Consider the following 20,662-nt stretch of genomic DNA (forward strand, 5'->3'; position numbering starts at 1 on the left):
ATTAGCAGGCGATTAGTCTCTTGTTGCAGCCGCACTGCCTCCTGTTGGGCAGCTGCCTGGACACGGGTAGCCTCCTGCTGGGGCGACGTAGCGTGTATCAATGCCCGTACTAGGTCATCCATTGTGGTGGGGAAAAAAAAATAAACCCCCTCTTTTTTTTTTTAAATCACCCTCCTTCTGCTGTGCTGTGCACACCAAAATCCCACTCCTGACACCAGCTGTGACAAAGTTCCTCCTCTACCTTGGTGGGTCCTGCGCTTATTGGCAGATTTGCTCACCTCAGTGATCTTCCCCACAGTCTGGGTCAACTCCTCCTGTGTCTGATCAGGAGTTGGGAGGTTTGGGGGTAACCTGGGCCCGCCCTCTACTCCGGGTTCCAGCCCAGGGCCCTGTGGATTGCAGCTGTCTATAGTACCTCCTGTAACAGCTGCATGACAGTTACAACTCCCTGGGCTACTTCCCCATGGCCTCCTCCAAACACCTTCTTTATCCTCACCACAGGATCTTCCTCCTGGTGTCTGTTAGTGCTTGTACTCCTTAGTCCTCCAGCAGTACACCCTCTCACTCTCAGCTCCTTGTGCCTCTTGATGATCCCCGGCTCCAGTCACAGAGCTTCAGTCAATCTCTAGCCAGGGGCGGCTCTATGTTTTTTGCCACCCCAAGCACGGCAGTCAGGCGGTCTTCGGTGGTTCACCTGCAGGCAGTCGGTGGCGTTGCAGTGGGTGATCCCATGCCTTTGGCACCCTCCGTCGAAGCCGCGGGACTAGCGGACCTCCCGCAGAAACGCAACTTGCTGCCCCAGGCACACGCTTGCATGCAAACTTGCATGCAAATTTGTAGCTTACTAGCTATCTGTGAAAAGTGATACTTGTATGTTTGTCAATATCACTTTTCATAGCCTCCCAGGTAACTAAGTGTGCTGTGATATTAAGAGAGCTACAAAATCACTTTTCAAAGCAAGCCCCAGGACCCATTAAGCCCTGGATGGGGTGGGCCGAACAGGGAGGCAGCATTATTTTTGTTGTTCAATCTGTCAAAGACCCTACAAATATACATTACAATGATTTGGATGTGAATCTGTGCATATTTGTTTTTCCTAATGTTAATTAAGTATTTTAGGAAAAAAGTGTCAGTGTGGCTACCAGGGAGAGTTTGTGGCTGCTCTCTGAGGCCACCAAAAATTTTGTTGGGAAAACCCCTGTGTTGGTTTAAATCATACCAAATTTTTATATGTTTCTAATAAGATTGAAAAATATCTTTACAATATAAATATTTCCTCTTGTTGAGTCAGGAGTATCTAGTACAGTAGTTCTTAAGCATAAAATATCTTCTTGCATATCTGTCTGTAGGAAGTCTCATCTCTGGCAGAACAAACATAATAAATGCACCTTAATTTTCATCAGAAAGTCTCCAGATTTATCTTTGCAAATGGTCCAGCAGACACACGGGGAGGGGAGAGTACAGCTTTCTGGGGAGCGTCTTACTAAATTCACAATAGTGTAGATATTAAACAGGAGATGCAATCACATACATACTTAGCAATTCACACCTTCAAAGTGTTGTTCAAATGTTGTTATACTGCCACTACTCTTGTAAGTGAGGTGTTATCCCTATTTTACAGGAGGGGGGCATTGAGGCAAAGGTCACGCAGCAAATTGGTAGCACATACAGTTCGCCTGACCACTCTGGCTAGCATGTCAAACTTAAGTCAAGTTATGCTTTAGTATCAAAAGCCATAGAAGTTGAAGAAGGAGAATTGTAGAATACGCTGATGTCTGTGTGCACATAAACTCCTAGTGTTTTGCTTGATGCAACACGTTTATATCATAACCAGACTAAGTTTCATTTATTGTTTTAGCATGGTGGTTGATGTTATGGAAACCTCCCTGAGCAAAGCTTTCTGTAACAAAAAGGGAGAATAGCTTAAGACCACTTGAAGTAAACAAGGAACTTTGGTATACCAATCTAATTAACATGAAAGGTGCTTAAATGCTTCAGTGATGGAAGAAAATACAAAACCCTAAAATAGATAATTTTCATTTGGCTGTTCCGAATGACCACTAACTACAAGAGAAATTAAGAGAACATCTTCATTGTTAATATCTTGCTGTCTCACCATTATTTTGTGATAGGCCTACCCTTCTTAAGTAGATGACTGACACCAGACTTACCAATATAAACAGCCTCTCCAAACTTCAGTAGTGTAACAATTTGTGATACTGTTACTCATGTTAAATAATGCACTGATTTCAATGGCACTGCTCATAGCATAAGATGCATTACAATTTGACCCTTAGTGAATTTAATTAATTGGGCTATTTTATTTCATTTCTTGTTGCTCGTCACAACAAAGTATAAGATTTACTCTCTCAGAACAAAAGTCATCCCTGTAATTTCAGCACCATTTATGTCCCTCTTACACTTCTCAGTGCTTAAGTGGATTTTAAGTAGGATATAGGTCTTGTACAGATTCCCTGTACAGCAGCGAATTTCACCCTTAATAATTTAGTATTTGTTGCATATCGTTTACAGTGAAGGGCTCTATAGGATGATACCTAGGCATCTTTATCTCCCACTGAAGAGAAACAACTGCTGTGTTCTATCCCAGAAGTATAGGTAGAATAATAATACTGTATCTAACTGAAAGTTTAGGCAATCAGAAAGTGTTATCACTTGTAATATGACCAGGATACCAGACTTAACAGCTATATTGGTAGGAAAAATCCAAAATCTTTAAAAAAAAAAAAAAAAAAAAAAGGCACCCACAAGTCATTTTTAATCAAATCTGAAAGATAGCGTACCTCCCACAGGACAGTGTTTGGGACATTAGTTCAGTAGTGCCTTAGAATGAAGAATATCACTTCTTGCAGTAATTGAAGTCTCCCATTCAAGTACTGATCCAGCCCAGTGATGCTCAGCTTGTGAAAACTGAAAGGGTCAGAACAAAGTGGTACCACCATAAAATTAGATACTTTAAATGCAGTATGCGGATTTTAAACTTGGTGAGTGATGGCAATTCTATTATGTGCAAAACTTTGAGCAAGAATCCAAAAACAAAGCCTAACATTTTAGTTGTCTAAGTTATGGTCAGTCATTAAATATACAAAGTATAAAATTATGCAAGTTCAACTTCATTTAAAAAGTACACTTGTGTTTTGTAAGTTCTATTAGACCGCTGAAGAGTTGCCCCTGTAGAAGATACCTAAGGGTCTAATCCAGTGTCCATTGGAACTCACTGATTTCATTAGGCACTAGCTCAGCCTATAGATGTGGTATATCTGGTACACAGACCCTGAACAAAATGCTACTCTTTTATCCCAAGAGAGTATTATTCAAATTAACACATGAATCATTTCATTTGTCCTCCACAAATAGTTGGCTTCTACTTTTTGTTTGCAAAGAAAACTCAAAAACAGTGTTTTATAAGGGGTAGTGCACCAGCCTGAAGAGACTATTGTTAGGCAGTTCTCCTGCCTTGTAGTTGGAAACAAACATGTTTCTGTGAACTCTAAAAAAGGGTGTGTTGCTTATTGCTGGTTAACGTATCAATATATAGAGTGCATAGGTGGTGGTACAGATTTAAATTACTCTGTTATAATGGAGACAGCAAATATTTTCTCAGCTAACACAAAATAAAGCTTGGATACTTTACAAATATTATAGTATATTCTAAACATGTTTCCAGTGGAAGAAGCTATAAAATCTAAAGTAAAATGCTTGAGAACCTGTAGTGATGCTATAGTGTTCTACTCTTTCTGGACAATACGGAGCGTTTCTCACATCTGAAATCTGTATTTATCTACAAGAACAGACTCTGCCCAGATGTCTATCATGGCTGTGTAAGATCTTACTACGAAATACTGTACAACTAGCACACCTATACATATTCCTGAACAGAGGGGGAGTGTGCATACAAAACCCCAGTACAAACAAAGAATAGATGATTCTCGTTCCCTTTTCTAATGAAATATCCTGTTTTTAAAATCAAAACTAAATGACATTAAAAGTAACATTTTTTGTTACTTTTTGTTACTAATTTTATACTAGGTCTCCAGTATTAAGAAGCAAAAACTATAGATATAAATATAATTATGAATTTCCTTTTTTTTTTAGGCCCAAACTGCTTTGCAGAAACCACTGTCATTCCAGCTGGCCGAGAGGTGAAGACTGATGAATGTACTATATGTCACTGTACTTACGAAGAAGGCACTTGGAGAATTGAACGACAAGCTATGTGCACTAGACATGAATGCAAACAAATCTAGGGAATCTACAAATCAAAAGTACTATAGGGTTTTCACCGCAGTGAAGTATTTTATAAAAACATCAGATAAGCCTGGGAAAGATTATTCATTGTAATAAGAATATTTTTGGTGAGGAGAAAAGATCATCATATTGGTATTTTGTTTTTCATAGTAATGTAATACTGCAAGACAAAGAAATCCATATATTTAAAAAAGTTTGGACATAAAAATCCTGTCTTAACATTTTATTTTCACGGTGAGTGCACTGAGTACACTCTATCAAATATTCTGTGTATTTATATAATCCCATTATAGAGGTTAAAATAAATGTTTTATATAGATACAGCTTAAAATACGGTACGGTCGCCTGTCCTATTGTGTACATGCACCATGCCTAAAACATTTCCGTTTTAGTTTTATCATGACTTTATTTTTGATGGGCAACAATAATAGACGTGTGGCCAGAAAATAGCCAGCAAATCAATCACATATTTCAGGTACTTTGAAGTTCTACCTTTTGAAAATATACGGTATAAGCTTTAAAAGAATGTGCTAAATTTATTATTTGTGCAAAAGTAGGCCAAATTCTCTTAGTTATTCTGGTGCATCTCCAGTGGACCTGCACTAGTATAACTGGGAAGATAGTATGAAATTGTGACTTTGATTATAGTAATTGTTTCAGAACTCTAAACATGGATCCTATAAGAATTAATTTCAGGTGTATATACACATCACCTCACGATGAATTCTTTCGTGATGTAAAGCGTCCCATATCTGATATAATGGCTGTAAGTGACAAAACAATGAAACTTGCAACAAATTTACATTTAATGGTTGTGAAAAACAAGTACAACTGACAACAGAAGGTGACAGGGCGTGTAACAGGAGAAGCAACTAACAGGTGTAAGATAAAGCAAGTCTCCGCTATTTTATTTAAACATGCTTTTCTTTTTCTGCTACTCTCATATATTACACTTGGGTTGAATCACTACTGAGGCCCAGGTTCAAGAAAGCACTTAAGTATGGACTTAACATATGCTTTGCTGAATTAGTGCAATGTTAGGAATTAGTAGTTGACTACATGACACCTGATGCGTAACTTACATTGTTTATCTCTCAGACTTCTATCAGGATTTTAATGGAAGTTTTGCCATTGACTTCGAGGGGCCAGGATTTCACATCAAGTATGGATTTTGCCCACATAGCTATCAATCACCAGACAACTGTTTGTTTCTCAACCAGATCAAGGACAAGAAAATCAGGAAACTACAAAGCAGCAAAGACATAAAATGCACAGCAAGCTTAAGTAACCATAACAATTACAAATCTGAAGACAAATAATCCTACGACAAAATGTACCTTCAAGTTCACATATAGCCTCAGTACATCCCAGGTGGACAATCAAGGAAAGTGGGTTTTGGACTGATTATGATTTTTTTCAAACCTCTTCTCAACCCATCAACTATCAAAATGATTTTCCTCAAGCCTATGTACATGTATATAAAGTACATCAAAATATTATACTAAAAAGCTATTATCAATAAGCAGCAGAAAGAATGTCCAACACGTACCCTAAATGTTTCACTCTTAGCATAAAAATATTACTCTGCTAGCGGTAGTAAATGGAAATCACTAATGGGCAGATTGTGAAGAGCATCATCACGTGTGCACCCCATATGCTAAGCACTCTGGACATAAAAGTGCTTGATCCTGCTACCTATACCGACAATAGTACCTCATTCCCTGAGTAGAAATTACTAGCGCAGTAAGGTCCTACTCAGTCTAACTAAAGGTGGCAGAATTTGGCCCTAAATCAGAGCCAAATCCTATTCACCTTACAAAAGTAGTTATGTTACTCAGATGAATAAAGCAAACAGATTTTGGTCCCAAGTTGCTAAGAGCTAGATTCAGAAAGGTACTTAGGATTCCAACATTTAGGTGCCACTGGCATTCTGAAAACCACCACTCAGGCACCTGCAGGGCTAGGCGGAAGCTGAGTTGCTACCAGTCAGCATGTGCAAAGCCCTGATGCTGCCCCACAGCTAATGAGTAAGGTTCTGAGCAACCCAAGCCAAAGCCCTCTTAGGATTCTCAACCCAGGCATTCTCCACCTTCAACAGAATTGATTGAAAGACCCAACCCAGAATACCCACCAACACAGAGATTAGGGCACTCATCTGGAATGTAGGAAAGGTAGGTTCAAATCCCTGTTCCAATTCAGGGGCATAGTTAATACTGAGCATTTTCCACTTCAGATTTTTAATCCTGATACCAACGTATCCATTTCACCCAAATTTCCTGTCTGATTTATGTGATTCCTCATGATTTCTCAGGTCTTTCTAGTTTACTGAAGTTGTTTCTCTAATATTGTTGAGTTGCAGAGACTGCTGTTTAAAAATCACGATTGGGAGGATGACAAGATGGCTATGGAGATTCATAATGGGCTATGGAGTCTTTTACATCTAGGTCACCGAACAAAAAGCCAGCCCAGGTCCACTATTGCCAGCTGAGGGCTGTTCAGTGGTCTGTGTGAAATTGATGGGCAAAGGCAAATTTCTAGCACAGATGTCAATGCTACACAGAAAATAACCCATAATTGACTCTGACTGGCATTCTTGTTGACAACCTCAGTAAAAAGGCAAAGGAGTGAACAAGCACACTCCACAAGGGTGATTCTACTATGTCAGTGAACAGGAACATTGGCAATGTAATGTGTGAGAGCCTGTCAGTATGTACCTGTAGATGTGAACTTCAGGCTCCAGCACTGTGATTTTGGCACCTTGTAGATGCACTATTTTTTACTTAGCATTTAAAAGGTGGTAATGGGAAGATTTAAAATAGATTAGGGCTGATTTAGCCACTGTGAAAGAACAATGTCCTCTCCCCTTCAAAAATGAAAAGGAATATACAACCTGCAGTGGGATGCTGTCCCTCCCCAGGTGCTGAGGACTATAGCAGAAAGAAAAAAGTTACATTTTTCAGAGAGTCTTTCAAATAGCAGTAGAAAAGAACAATAAAACCTTACCAAACATGGAATACAGGAAACAAGGACTATCCAGCTGTAGTATCAGAGGGGTAGCCGTGTTAGTCTGGTTCTGTAGAAGCAGCAAAGAATCCTGTGGCACCTTATAGACTAACAGACGTTTTGCAGCATGAGCTTTCGTGGGTGAATACCCACTTCTTCGGATGCAAGTAGTGGAAATTTCCAGGGGTAGGTTTATATAGGCAAGCAAGAAGCAAGCTAGAGATAACGAGGTTAGTTCAATCAGGGAGGATGAGGCCCTGTGGGGTCTCAGACAGAGACCAACACCTACAAAATCTCCACCAAGCATTCTCAAAACTACAGTACCCGCACGAGGAAATAAGGAAACAGATCAACAGAGCCAGACGTGTACCCAGAAGCCTCCTACTGCAAGACAAACCCAAGAAAGAAACCAACAGGACTCCACTGGCCATCACATACAGTCCCCAGCTAAAACCCCTCCAGCGCATCATCAGGGATCTACAACCCATCCTGGACAATGACCCCACACTTTCACAGGCCTTGGGTGGCAGGCCAGTCCTCGCCCACAGACAACCTGCCAACCTGAAGCATATTCTCACCAGTAACTGCACACCGCACCATAGTAACTCTAGCTCAGGAACCAATCCATGCAACAAACCTCGATGCCAACTCTGCCCACATATCTACACCAGCGACACCATCACAGGACCTAACCAGATCAGCCACACCATCACCGGTTCATTCACCTGCACCTCCACCAATGTAATATATGCCATCATATGCCAGCAATGCCCCTCTGCTATGTACATCAGCCAAACTGGACAGTCTCTAAGGAAAAGGATAAATGGACACAAATCAGATATTAGGAATGGCAATATACAAAAACCTGTAGGAGAACACTTCAACCTCCCTAGCCACACAATAGGAGATCTTAAGGTGGCCATCCTGCAGCAAAAAAACTTCAGGATCAGACTTCAAAGAGAAACTGCTGAGCTCCAGTTCATCTGCAAATTTGACGCCATCAGCTCAGGATTAAGCAAAGACTGTGAATGGCTTGCCAACTACAGAACCAGTTTCTCCTCCCTTGGTTTTCACTCAACTGCTAGAACAGGGCCTCATCCTCCCTGATTGAACTAACCTCGTTATCTCTAGCTTGCTTCTTGCTTGCCTATATAAACCTACCCCTGGAAATTTCCACTACTTGCATCCGAAGAAGTGGGTATTCACCCACGAAAGCTCATGCTGCAAAACGTCTGTTAGTCTATAAGGTGCCACAGGATTCTTTGCTGCTTGTCCAGCTGTAGACTTTTTTTCTATAACTTTTTAAGCAGACCAGAATGTTCCTAGTGTTTAAATTAGATAACAGTGTTGAAATCTATATTGATCTAGCTCTCACCACATAACTAAAGTAATATTCCTGTTTGAATCTAGGAGCACATGCTGTTTAATTTCTTCATACAAAAGTAGAAATAAAATCCAACTACATAGTTCCTAATGAGCAAAGCCACAAAGCGTATTGAGTTGCTGAGCGTATCATACTGAGAAGTGCTCGTCCGAGGTTTGAACAAAAATGAAGAAACATGAAAACAGGCTCTATTTTGCTAACAGACAATTTACTGGTTACTGGAAGTTATATTTAACTCTTTCCAGTTTATAATTTTAATCAAATAAAACATATTACTTAAGTGAAGAAATGTCCGTTTGACATAAAATGATAGTTTTAAAATCTGACTGTGGTAAAAATATGTATTACTGCAAATAATATTAGGTTATCACTTACTTAATGTATATTGTCAAAAATGGGACGACAACTCAAACCAGTTAAAATGGTCAAAGGCACCTGCCGATGTTCAGGCAGTATTACTTATTCCAGCTGGTTGGCAATTCTCTAACTTGCAGTTTTTCGTCCATAAGAACTAGTACCATACCAAATTCAGTGTCCATTTTGGTCAATTTCATGTTCATAGGATTTTAAAAATAGTCAATTTCTCATGTGAACATCTGAAACAGAGTGCTGTAACCATGGGCGTCCCTACCCAAAAAGGAGCCATGGGTGGTCGCAGGATTCCCACCCTTACTTCTGTGCTGCCTTCAGAGCTGGGCAGCCAGAGAGCTTTGAAGCCAGTGCCAGCACAGAAGTGATGGTCGCAGGCTATGGTGGGAGTCATCACTTGGGGGGGCAAAGGCCAGCCTTATGGGTTGGCAACCACCAAGAGCCATATGAAACTGGAGTTGGGGAGGTGCAGGGCTGGGGGCACCCCAGCTGGGGACTCCTACCATGTGCTGGGCTCCAGCTGCTTGTCCTGGCCGGACTAGGGAGGGATGGGGCTTCCTCGTGTCCTGCAGGGGCCACTTTGGGGGCTGGGTGAGACCCACCCCCAGGAACCTTCCATGGCTGCAGGAAGCTCTGCAGCTGCTTGTTGGGAGCCCAGCTCTGAAGGCAGTGCAGCTGTGGAGCTTCCAGCAGCCTGGGGAGATTCCTGGAGGTGGGTCTGATCTGGCCCAGGAACAGCAAGTCCCATCCCTCCAGAGTCCAGCTGGGACTAGCAGATGGAGCCCAGCACACGGAAGGAGCTCTCCTCTCATACAATAGCCAGATTTCACAGTTCATGGCGCATTTTTCATGGCCGTGAATTTGGTAGGGCCCTAATAACTAAATTTCAAGACCTGCTAATAGGTCATGAATAAGTCTGTATTTCATGGTGAATGGGTGCTTTTTGAGGGAGGTCTGAGGATGAGCAGGCATTCTTCTTTTCCCACTTGTTTTTTAGTGTTACTTCCATGAACACAGGGTCTCTGCTTTTAATTCTACTGCTTATTCCCCATCTGAAATCAACTCTGACTTCTGTGGCTTTACAACAGGAGTGAATTTGGCTTCAAATACGCATAAGTAGTTGCTGCAGAGATCATGCCACATATGTTTTCCGATAGGGGAATAGGCAGAGAATATTTAAAAAACAAAAACAAAATAACACTCATTCATATAAAATGTTCCTATTACTAAGAATAGGGGAAGAGGGGAAAAAATAGAAAATGTGAGTTCAAAACTATTTGTAAATGTAACTTATTTTCCAGCTTTCTCCATGAAGCATTCAGTTGTTCTTTTCTGTCAGATTCAAAGTGATGGTGAGGAGGGATGGAAACACAGTAGATGGAAAGGTTAAATGCTTTTTTTTTTTAAGCAGCATTCAGAAGTTTGCTCCCATGTTATACTATAGCGCAACCGCCTGGTACATTATGAGAGCCTTTAAACTGCACAAGCTGAAGCAGTGGTATGTTCTTATCTAACTATTCCTATTGGGATTTGGGGGCAAGGAGACAGGAAAGACAGAAACCGACAAATAGAAAAGACACCAAATAGAGAAGATAATATTGTAAAGGGGAATATAGCCATTCTTAAAGGTTTTTATAATGGAAAAAAAGGTGAGAGCAGAAGAACATCAGAAAGAGGAAGAGCCATAATGGTATGAGGATGACAATGGAAGAAATACACCAATCCAAACAATAAGGAGAAAACTACAGAATTTGAGTACAGGAAGGTGATGAACAGAAAGACTATGAGTGGGAGGGAAATTAACTTAGTAAGAAGAGGTTCACGGGGTGGGGGAACAAAATGAGTGGGAAAAGACAACGAGGTTGCAATAACATATCTTAGGACAAAATAAATGAGGAGTATAACAACAAAGCAGTAAAGATGTTGACACAGCACAGAAGAGCAGAAGACTGAGACCCTGATTAGGAAAGTGCTTAAGTAGCTGTCCAGAATAGAGATGGATCCTTACATTGTTTTCCTGTCTTCTTTGGTGGTATAGACCCCAATCACAATTAAGAGATTCTTCACTCTTTGGAAAAAATCTCATCTCTATAGTCTCACGCTATGTTTACATTACACTACAGGACTATTAATTACTTTTAGTGTCAAAATTCTATCTTTTGAAGGCAATTATAGTATATGGATCATGAGTTATTTCCACATTATATATAGGGTATTTTGAAAAGGAATTCATTTAGAAGTCAGGCTGACACAACCCACCCAGATTACCACCCATTTCCCTTAACAGCCAACATGTTCACTTTATATACTGTGTTTATATGGCTTCATGGAAAGTACACTCTGCCCAGTACATTGCTGGAAAAAAAACCCAAGGAAAGAAAAGAAAAGACCATGGTAGGGGAGGAAAGAGTTACTTTCCACTTTGCTATCCATACATCCAAGTTGTTCATCAATTCTAGGTGAAAAAGGAATTTTAGATTAAAGTTCAAGCATTTTATCATTTGTAATATTAAAGTCAATCATGCTCCAATACAAAAAAGGCATTGAGTGTGTTAAATTATAGATGATGATGAAAGATCTCATAGAAACACTTCGCAGTAAGAACCAGAATCTAATGCAATACTGAAACCATGGAAGCAAATGTCCCACAAAGAGAAAAATCAAGGCTAAATATCAGAAAAAAATGTCCAGTCTGAAATATCAGACTATTGATCAGCCTCCTACCAAATGAGGTGGAGATGCTACTACCTGGTTAACCTTAAACAGCAATGAAGAAAACAAATTTCCTGTACAAAGACTCCTGAGTTGGTAGAGAGATAAGTAACATGACCTAGTATATATTTTTGATTGCTAATTATGTATCAATCATGAAAACACCCCACCTTGATTAGCTTGAGCTAAATTAATTGGAAAAAAATCTTATTTACCTCTGAATTTATGAGGTAACATTTACTAATTTCTGCTTTCTGATGGCTTATCTGAGGCTAATAACGTATCTAGACCCTATAACTTCATTTCTTGTTCAGTTGTAAAAGAAAAAAATTGATAAACATAAGAAATAAATAGCTATAAAAAGGATATATTCCAGATGAAAATATTCAGAATGCATGCATCAACACGTAAAAATGACTTAATATTTTGACATAGTCAACATTCATTGTCCCTCAAGGTAAATATCGGGCTTACCCTTGCATCCGTCAGCAGTCCTGGTGTTCACCTTAACAGCAGTCAACATCTCATTGGAGTGGGAACATCCCTTCCATTGGTTCCTCTCTAGACCAAGTAAAAGGGCCAGCAGAGTAGATTATGGGTGGAGAATTCTCCTGGTGCAGACGTTGTCCTCAAACAACCCACTCAACTCCTAATGGGAGTGCTGAGGACGGGCCTAGGCTTGAGGATATAAAAGACAAAATTAATGAGAAAATAAAAGCAAAGGTGACAAGGCAATAGCAGTTCTCGCACAACAATGAAAAGTAGCAAACTAAGTAACAGGTATAGTAAGATTAATGGGAAATATAAGTACAAATCCTATATGGAATTATCAATGAGAACTGAAAAAGACAGAAAATGAAATTTTCTGATTTATATGCAAAGAAGTTTGCAATTTCCAGCCAGGCATTGAGAGCATAAGGAAGTATTTTGTGGGAAACCATGAAAACTGGAAAATATGGAAATATTTTGGGAAGTATGAAAAGTGCCGATTGCATATCTATATACAGAATGAACACAAACATTTGCTGACAGCACGTGTAAATATATATATATATATATATATATTCACAAATTACCAAATTCTGATCTTGGTTACACCAATGTAAATTAATTTCCAGATCAACACCAATGTAACTGAGATCAACATTTGTCCCATAGACTATATATATAACATCTGTATTTAATTGTGATGAATGAATTATCAGATAAGAGAATAGGTATAAGTAATCTTGTGAGGAATGTACATTCATAGAAGGTGAAATTCCCTCTATGTAGTAAAACAGCACAAGGCCTACGTACCAGTGGTACTATTTAAGCGCTCCAAATAAGTCTTAAGTAGGATTTAAGTGGTGTATAGACATTGAATTGGCCTGATCCATGGAATGAATTTCACTCATTATAAGGAGCAGAAAAAACAACCATTTTTCACACTATGCTACAATGTGTGCATAGAGACTCAAGTCAAGACCCTTATAGGATATGACATATCAAAATGAAAAGAACTATTGCAGCATAACACGTATCAATTCAATTCTATCCCAGGAAGTATGGTTGACATTACATAAATGCCTTTAGGTGATGGAATTGTGTGCCAACTACAGGTTTTTTTAAAAGGTGCATCAGATTGATAAATGTACTTCTCTATTTATAAAAAAAATAAAAAAATAAAAAGTGCAGCTTAATCTATATTTCTACTGCCTTAAAAACTAATTAATTGCAGAGGGTAATCCTGGAATTTATTTGTGGTAGGTACTGTACAAAGCTCCATCTGCTTACATTACTTGGCATGTTACCAACACAAAGCCTACATATTTGCAAAGGCAAGATTCGCTGTTTCCTATACTTTATTAACCACTGATAAGTCAAACTAATGCTAAGTAATTTAATGTTATCGTGATTGGCTAATTATGGAGATGACATTTATGTGCAGTGCTTCAAATTAATGTAATCACACTTACAGTTTGCATTCTGTTTATCCCTGTTTACCAAATGAAAATGAGGAATAACTAGAATTTGGTCATTTTGTAGATTCCAGTTGAACAGAAATGAATTTCATAATTTACTGCTAAAGTATTTTTCCCTCCCAAACACTGCTTTTTCCCAACTACTTGTTTTAAAATGGCATTTGATAAAAATAGCTATTTTATATATTCTGCTAAATATTAGATATGCTGTTTATACAACTGTTTCAGCAATAAAAAGTCATTGTTAATCTTAATTATGTTTTTGCATTTATTTTTTATTAATTAGATGCCCTTGATATACATAAATATGCACTACAGAGAAACTAGTTCATTAAAACTGAAAAAGCAACCTCTATGGTTTTTCAAATGTTTTAATTTGTTGGCACAATTCACATCAAATCACAATCTTTATGAAGTCTTTACATATAAAAATATACAAATAGGGTGCTTGTAATATAATTTAATTAATTTCCCTTATGTCTAAGAAGTAACATTAAGGCCTGGTCTACACTACGGTTAGGTAGAATTTTGCCCCGTTAGGTCGATTTAAAAATGAATGCGTCCACAGGACCAACCCCGTTCCGCTGACCTGAAGGGCTCTCAAAATTGACTTCTGTACTCCTCCCCGGCGAGGGGAGTAGCGCTAAAATGGACTATGCTGGGTCAAATTTGAGGTAGTGTGGACACAAATCGACAATATTGGTCTCCGGGAGCTATCCCAGACAGCTCAATTGTGACCGCTCTGGACTGTACTTTGAACTCTGATGCACTAGCCAGGTACACAGGAAAAGCCCCGGGAACTTTTACATTTCATTTCCTGTTTGACCAGCATGGCGAACTCAGCAGCACAGGTGACCATGCAGTCCCCCCAGAACCGTAGAGCGTAGAATATTTCTACGTTCCCCCTATCATCTCCGTCCCTGAGGTTATCGCAGATTAGAAGGTAAAAAAACCACACTCGCGATGACATGTTTTCCGAGCTCATGCAGTCCTCCTGCACTGATAGGGCACAGCTTAATGCATGGAGACATTCAGTGGCAAAGGCCAGGAAAGAATTAAGTGAGCGCGAAAAGCGGAGGCAGGACGCGATGCTGAGGTTAATGGGGGAGCAAATGGACATGATGAAGCATCTGTTGGAGCTGCAGGAAAGCCAACAAGAGCACAGACCCCCGCTGCATCCACTTTATAACTGCCTCCCTTCCTCCCCATGTTCCATAGCCTCCTCACCCAGATGCTTATGGGGACAGAGGGGGAGGCTCCAGGCACCCAGCCACTCCACTGCAGAGGATGGTCCAAGCAACAGAAGACTGTCATTCAGTTTGATTTTTAGTGTGGCTACAGTAAGCAATGTGGCCTTGTCCTTCCCTCCTTCCCCACCCCACCCCAACTACCTTGTCATTCTCTCATTTTTTTTAATTAATAAAGAATGCATGGTTTCAAAACAATAGTTACTTTATTTCGAAAGGGGAGGGTGGTTGGCTTACAGGGAATTAAAAATCAACAAAGGGTTTGCATTGTGAAAAAACACACAACTGTCACACCGAAGTCTGGCCAGTCATGAAACTGGTTTTCAAAACCTCTCTGATGCAATTGCTGTGCTCTGCTAATCGCCCTGGTGTCTGGCTGCTCAAAATCGGACGCCAGGCAATTTGCCTCAACCTCCCACCCCACCATAAACGTCTCCCCCTTACTCTCTCAGATATTATGGAGCATACAGCAAGCAGCAATAACAATGGGAATGTTGGTTGCGCTGATGTCTGACCAACAGCGCCAGCGAAAAATTTGTTGCGGATGGTTTTGGGTACAGTGAGCTTTTAAATGTCCAAAAGGACGTTCTACCACCATGCTGCACTTGCTCAGCCTATAGTTGAACTGCTCATTACTACTATCCAGACTTCATGAACACTCATGACATTTACCCAGAATCACACGCGACACTCTTTTTGACCCATCAGGCATTGGTAGCTCAACCCAGAATTCCAATGGGCAGCAGAGACTGCGGAAACAGCACAGTAAGCCAACCCTGAGGACATGACATACAGTCACACACACCTCCCCCCTCCCCCATGAGAGCAACCTTTTTTCAGTGCAGACACCATGCCACGGCAAGCATGGAGCCCGCTCAGCTCACCGTCACTGTACGTCTCCTGGATGCTGCCAGACGTGGTACTGCATTGCTACACAGCAGCAGCTCATTGCCTTTTAGCAGCAGACGGTGCATTACAACTGGTACCCATCGTCGTCTCCTGGGTGCGCTTTTAGCCGACGTCAGTGAGGTCGGTTGGGGGCACCTCGACATAAATGGGAAACAATGGCCAGCAGGCCTACTGCACTGTTTTCTGGCAAGCAGCCAGGAGACAACTATGGTTAGCAGTCGTACTGCACCGTCTGCTGCCAGTCTAAGATGTGCAAGAAAGATAGAGTGGAGCAAAACAATAAAGAGACCAGATTTGTTCAGTATTCATTTGCTTCCCCCTTCCCTCTGTGTATTGTGGGGAATCAGTGGTTTGAGCATTGGCCTGCTTAAACCCAGGGTTTTGAGGTCAATCCTTGAGGGGGCCATTCTGTGTGACAACCGTATAAGCCACGTCGTCAGTCGCCCCTCCCTCCGTCAGTGCAACAGCAGACAATTGTTTCACACCTTTTTCCGTGCAGCCACCATAGCACGGCAATCATGGCGCCCTTTCAGCTCACTGCAGCAGTTATGAGCATTGTAAACACCTTGTGCATTATTGTGCAGTTTATGCAGAACCAGAAGCTGAAAAACCAGGCGAGGCAGTGACGAGAGTAACAGGACATGGACACAGACTTATCTCAAATCGCGGGCCCCAGCAATGTGGAGATCATGGTGTTAATGGGGCAGGTTCACGCTGTGGAAAGCCAACTCTGGGCCCGGGAAACAAGCACAGACTGGTGGGATCGCATAGTGTTGCAGGTCTGGGATGATTCCCAGTGGCTGCGAAACTTTCGCATGTGTAAGGGCACTTTCATGGAACTTTGTGACTTGCTTTCCCCTGCCCTGAAGCACAAGAATACCAAGATGAGAGCAGCCCTCACAGTTCACAAGCGAATGGCAATAGCCCTCTGGAAGCTTGCAACTCCAGACAGCTACCGGTCAGCCGGGAATCAATTTGGAGTGGGCAAATCTACTGGGGGGGTTGCTGTCATGCAAGTAGCCAACGTAATCACTGAGCTGCTGCTATCAAAGATAGTCACTCTGGGAAATGTGCAGGTCATAGTAGATGGCTTTGCTGCAATGGGATTCCCTAACTGTGGTGGGGCGATAGACGGAACGCATAGCCCTATCTTGGCGCCAGCCCACCAAGGCAGCCAGTACATAAAGCGCAAAGGGGTACTTTTCAATGTTGCTGCAAGCACTGGTGGATCACAAGGGACGTTTCACCACCATCCACGTGGGATGGCTGAGAAAGATTCATGATGCTCACATCTTCAGGAACTTTGGTCTGTTTAAACGGCTGCAGGAAGGGATTTACTTCCCAGACCAGAAAATAACTGTTGGGGATATTGACATGCCTATAGTTATCCTTGGGGCCCAGCCTACCCCTTAATGCCCTGGCTCATGAAGCCGTACACAGGCACCCTGGACAGTAGTAAGGAGCTGTTCAACTATAGGCTGAGCAAGTGCAGAATGGTGGTAGACCATGCATTTGGACATTTGAAGGGTCGCTGGCGTGGTTTACCGACTCACTCAGACCTTAGCAAAACCAATATCCCCATTGTTATTGCTGCTTCCTGTGTGCTCCATAATCTCTGTGAGAGTAAGGGGGAGACATTTATGGCGGGGTGGGAGGTTGAGGCAAATCTCCTGGCAGCCCATTATGCCCAGCCAGACACCAGGGAGATTAGAAGAGCACATCAGGAAGTGCTGCGCATCAGAGAAGCTTTGAAAACCAGTTTCATAACTGGCCAGGGTACTGTGTGACAGTTCTATTTTGTTTCTCCTTGATGAAAACCCGCCCCTTGGTTGACTCTAAAATTCCCTGTAAGCCAACTGCCCTCCCCTCTTCGATCACAGATTAGAAATAAAGATACTATCGTTTAAAAACCATGTATTCTTTATTAATTGATTATAAAAACTGGAAGATAACTCACAAGGTAGCCCGGGTGGGGTGTGGGAGGAGGGAAGGAAGAGGCCACTTCAATATTTGTTGAATGACAGCCTTCTGTCCATTGGGGTGGAGTGGCTGGGTGCCTGGAGCCTACCCCCCCCCCCCGCGTTCTTGGCATCTGGGTGAGGAGGCGGCTATGGAACATGGGGAGGAGGGAGGGCGGTTAAAACAGGGGCTGCAGCAGCAGTGTCCCCAGCTGACGTTCCTGAACCTCCACCAGATGCCGGATCATGTCCGTTTGTTCCCGCAGTAACCCCAGCGTTGCTTTGTGCATCCTCTGATCTTCCTGCCGCCACCTCTCCTCACGTTCACTGGCCGCTTTCCTGTCCTGTGCTATTGTGTCCCTCTACCCTTTGTGCTCAGCTCTTTCAGTGAGGGACGCCTGCATGGGCTCAGAGAACATTTCATCGCGCGTGTGTTTTTTCACCACCTTATCTGACATAGCCTTTGGGATGGAGGAGGGAGGCTTGAAACACTTGCAGCTGCAGGAGGAAAAAAAGGGAGAGAAGTATTTTAAAAGATACATTTTACAGAACAATGGGTATGCTCTTCCACGGTGAACAACACTATTCACATTACATAGCGCATGTGATTTCGGTACAAGGTCATCCCATCCTTTTCTCTGGGATGACCGCTTTAACCCTCCCCCGACCGCACAGCGTGGCTGGTATCAGGGAAGATCCCTGCTAGCCAAACGCGAACAGCTCAGCGTGAAGCCCCCCACCCCATCCTTTTCTCTGCAATAATCGCTTTAACCCTTGGCTAACTGCCACGGGCAAACAGCCCAGTAGGAACGGCCACCTATGAATGTCCCCTTAATTAAATTCACGTATTTCAACCAGGTTACCATGAACGATATTCTCCTGAGGATAACAGAGAGAGATAAAGAACTAATGTTGCTTGAATGCCACCAAACACCAGGACCATATACTCCCAGGCTTTGTCATGCAATGATACCAGATTACTTGCTACTAGCATGGCGTGGTAAAGTGTCCTACCATGGAGAACGGAATAAGGCTGCTCTCCCGAGAAACCTTCTGCAAAGGCTTTTAGAGTACCTCCAGGAAAGCTTCATGGAGATGTCCCTGGAGGATTTCCGCTCCATCCCCAGACTCAGTAACAGACTTTTCCAGTAGCTGTACTGGCCACGAATGCATCCCAAGTCCTCGGGGCAAATTAATCATTAAAAAACACTTGCTTTTAAACCATGTTTTATATTTATGAAGGTACACTCACCAGAGGTCCCTTCTATGGCTTCATGGTCCGGGATACCGCCTTGGGAGGGTATTTCCGTCAGGGTGAGAAAAAGATCCTGGATGTTGGGAGAATGGTGTGCTGTGTGGTCTTCTCAACCTCCTCCTCCTCCTCATCTTCCCCGTCCACAAAATCGTTAGGCATGGTGACCGAGAGTACCCCATCATCACAATCCACAGACAAGGGTGGGGGTACTGGTGGCAGCCCCGCCTAGAATTGCCTGCAGCTCAGTGTAGAAGCGGCATGTCTGCAGCTCTATCCCGGAGCGTCCGTTTGATACTTTGGCTTTCTGGTATGCTTGTCTCAGCTCCTGAAGTTTCATGCGGCACTGTGTTGAGCCCCTGTTGTGGCCTCTGTCCATCATGGCCTTGGAGATTTTTTCAAATGTTTTGGCATTCCGTCTTTTGGAACAGAGTTCTGATAGCACGGATTCATCTCCCCATACAGCGATCAGATCCAGTACCTCCCGTACGGTCCATACTGGAGCTCTTTTTCAATTCTGGGACTGCATGGTCACCTGTGCTGATGAGCTCTCCATGGTTACCTGTGCTGATCAGCTCTCCACGCTGGGCAAACAGGAAATGAAATGTAAAAGTTCGCGGGGCTTTTCCTGTACACCTGGCCAGTGCATCCAAGTTCAGACTGCTGTCCAGAGCGGTCACAATGGTGCACTGTGGGATAGCTCCCGGAGGCCAATACCGTCGAATTGCATCCACACTAACCCTAATTTGAACCGGCAATGTTGATTTCAGCGCTACTCCCTTCGTCGGGGAAGAGTATAGAAATCGATTTTAAGAGTCCCATATGTCAACAAAAATGGCTTCGTTGTGTGGAGGGGTGCAGGGTTAGTTTGATTTAATGCTGCTAAATTCGACCTAAACTCGTAGTGTAGACCAGGCCTTGGTCTACAGGCTGATTCTATTATACCGGTGTAAAATGATATAAATATATCTTTTATCTAAAGATTTAGACTACTCCAGATAAGAGCCAAGAGAGATTTAATGTTCAATTTGGGACCTGCTGGCATGGCCATAAGATTGCAGGAAAAATACTGATAATATTATGACTGATTGATTAAATTGAAATATTGCCACTTTTTTGGGAGGAATTGCATACGGGCCTGTAGAACTAATTTATCCTTATGAAATTTAATGTAGGATGACTGACTCCCTACTTACCATGGAAACTGAAGTCACTGCTATCAGAAAGAAATAATTTCTTACCTGGTAATTGTTCGCGGAATCTGGATCTGTGTCCCAGTGTGCTCCACCTCTGAGCTACTGCTGTGGGCTCCTCACAGTCCTCTAACAGTCTATGAAAGGACTGGATGATCAAGAAGATGAAATTACATGTACACTCCTAGAGGTGATCCTTCTAGAAAAAGCAGAAGCACATTGGCAAGCAACTTGTAGGGAAGTATACATGCCCACTGCCAGTACTCTGTCTGTTCTGTGAGTAACTAGAGAGCTTTAGTCGTCACAGCGGTCAATCTGGCATATTTCATAAACATTAAATGTATTTTTAAAAAAAGTCAAATACTCAAAAATGGTACAAGACCTAATATTTTATTAAAATGGCTA

At 42.0% G+C, this 20,662-nt stretch overlaps 1 protein-coding gene and 1 long non-coding RNA gene across 6 annotated transcripts in view; one reads left to right on the forward strand and one right to left on the reverse strand.

The window, feature by feature from the left end:
- VWC2 (von Willebrand factor C domain containing 2) overlaps positions 1-7,372 on the forward strand; it is a 119,758-nt gene extending 112,386 nt beyond the window's left edge. For 3 of the 5 annotated variants that reach the window (XM_039527052.1, XM_039527051.1, XM_039527054.1), the window contains exon 4: positions 4,114-4,788. In XM_039527052.1, coding sequence (XP_039382986.1) covers positions 4,114-4,265 — 152 coding nt within the window. In that variant the 3' untranslated portion in view covers positions 4,266-4,788. Of the gene's footprint in view, positions 1-4,113; positions 4,789-5,364 lie in introns of those variants that run through there. The other 2 variants (XR_005594974.1, XM_039527050.1) reach the window with 2 other exon arrangements.
- Positions 1,767-20,451, reverse strand: LOC120399127. Its single transcript, XR_005594975.1, has 4 exons — positions 20,306-20,451; positions 12,209-12,412; positions 2,802-2,928; positions 1,767-1,900 (listed from the first exon to the last, which is right to left on the reverse strand). It is a non-coding gene; the product is annotated as an uncharacterized LOC120399127 (long non-coding RNA).
- Positions 20,452-20,662: the final 211 nt, after the last annotated feature.

Source organism: Mauremys reevesii, linkage group 2 (assembly GCF_016161935.1).
Source record: "Mauremys reevesii isolate NIE-2019 linkage group 2, ASM1616193v1, whole genome shotgun sequence".
Classification (NCBI taxonomy): domain Eukaryota; kingdom Metazoa; phylum Chordata; order Testudines; family Geoemydidae; genus Mauremys; species Mauremys reevesii.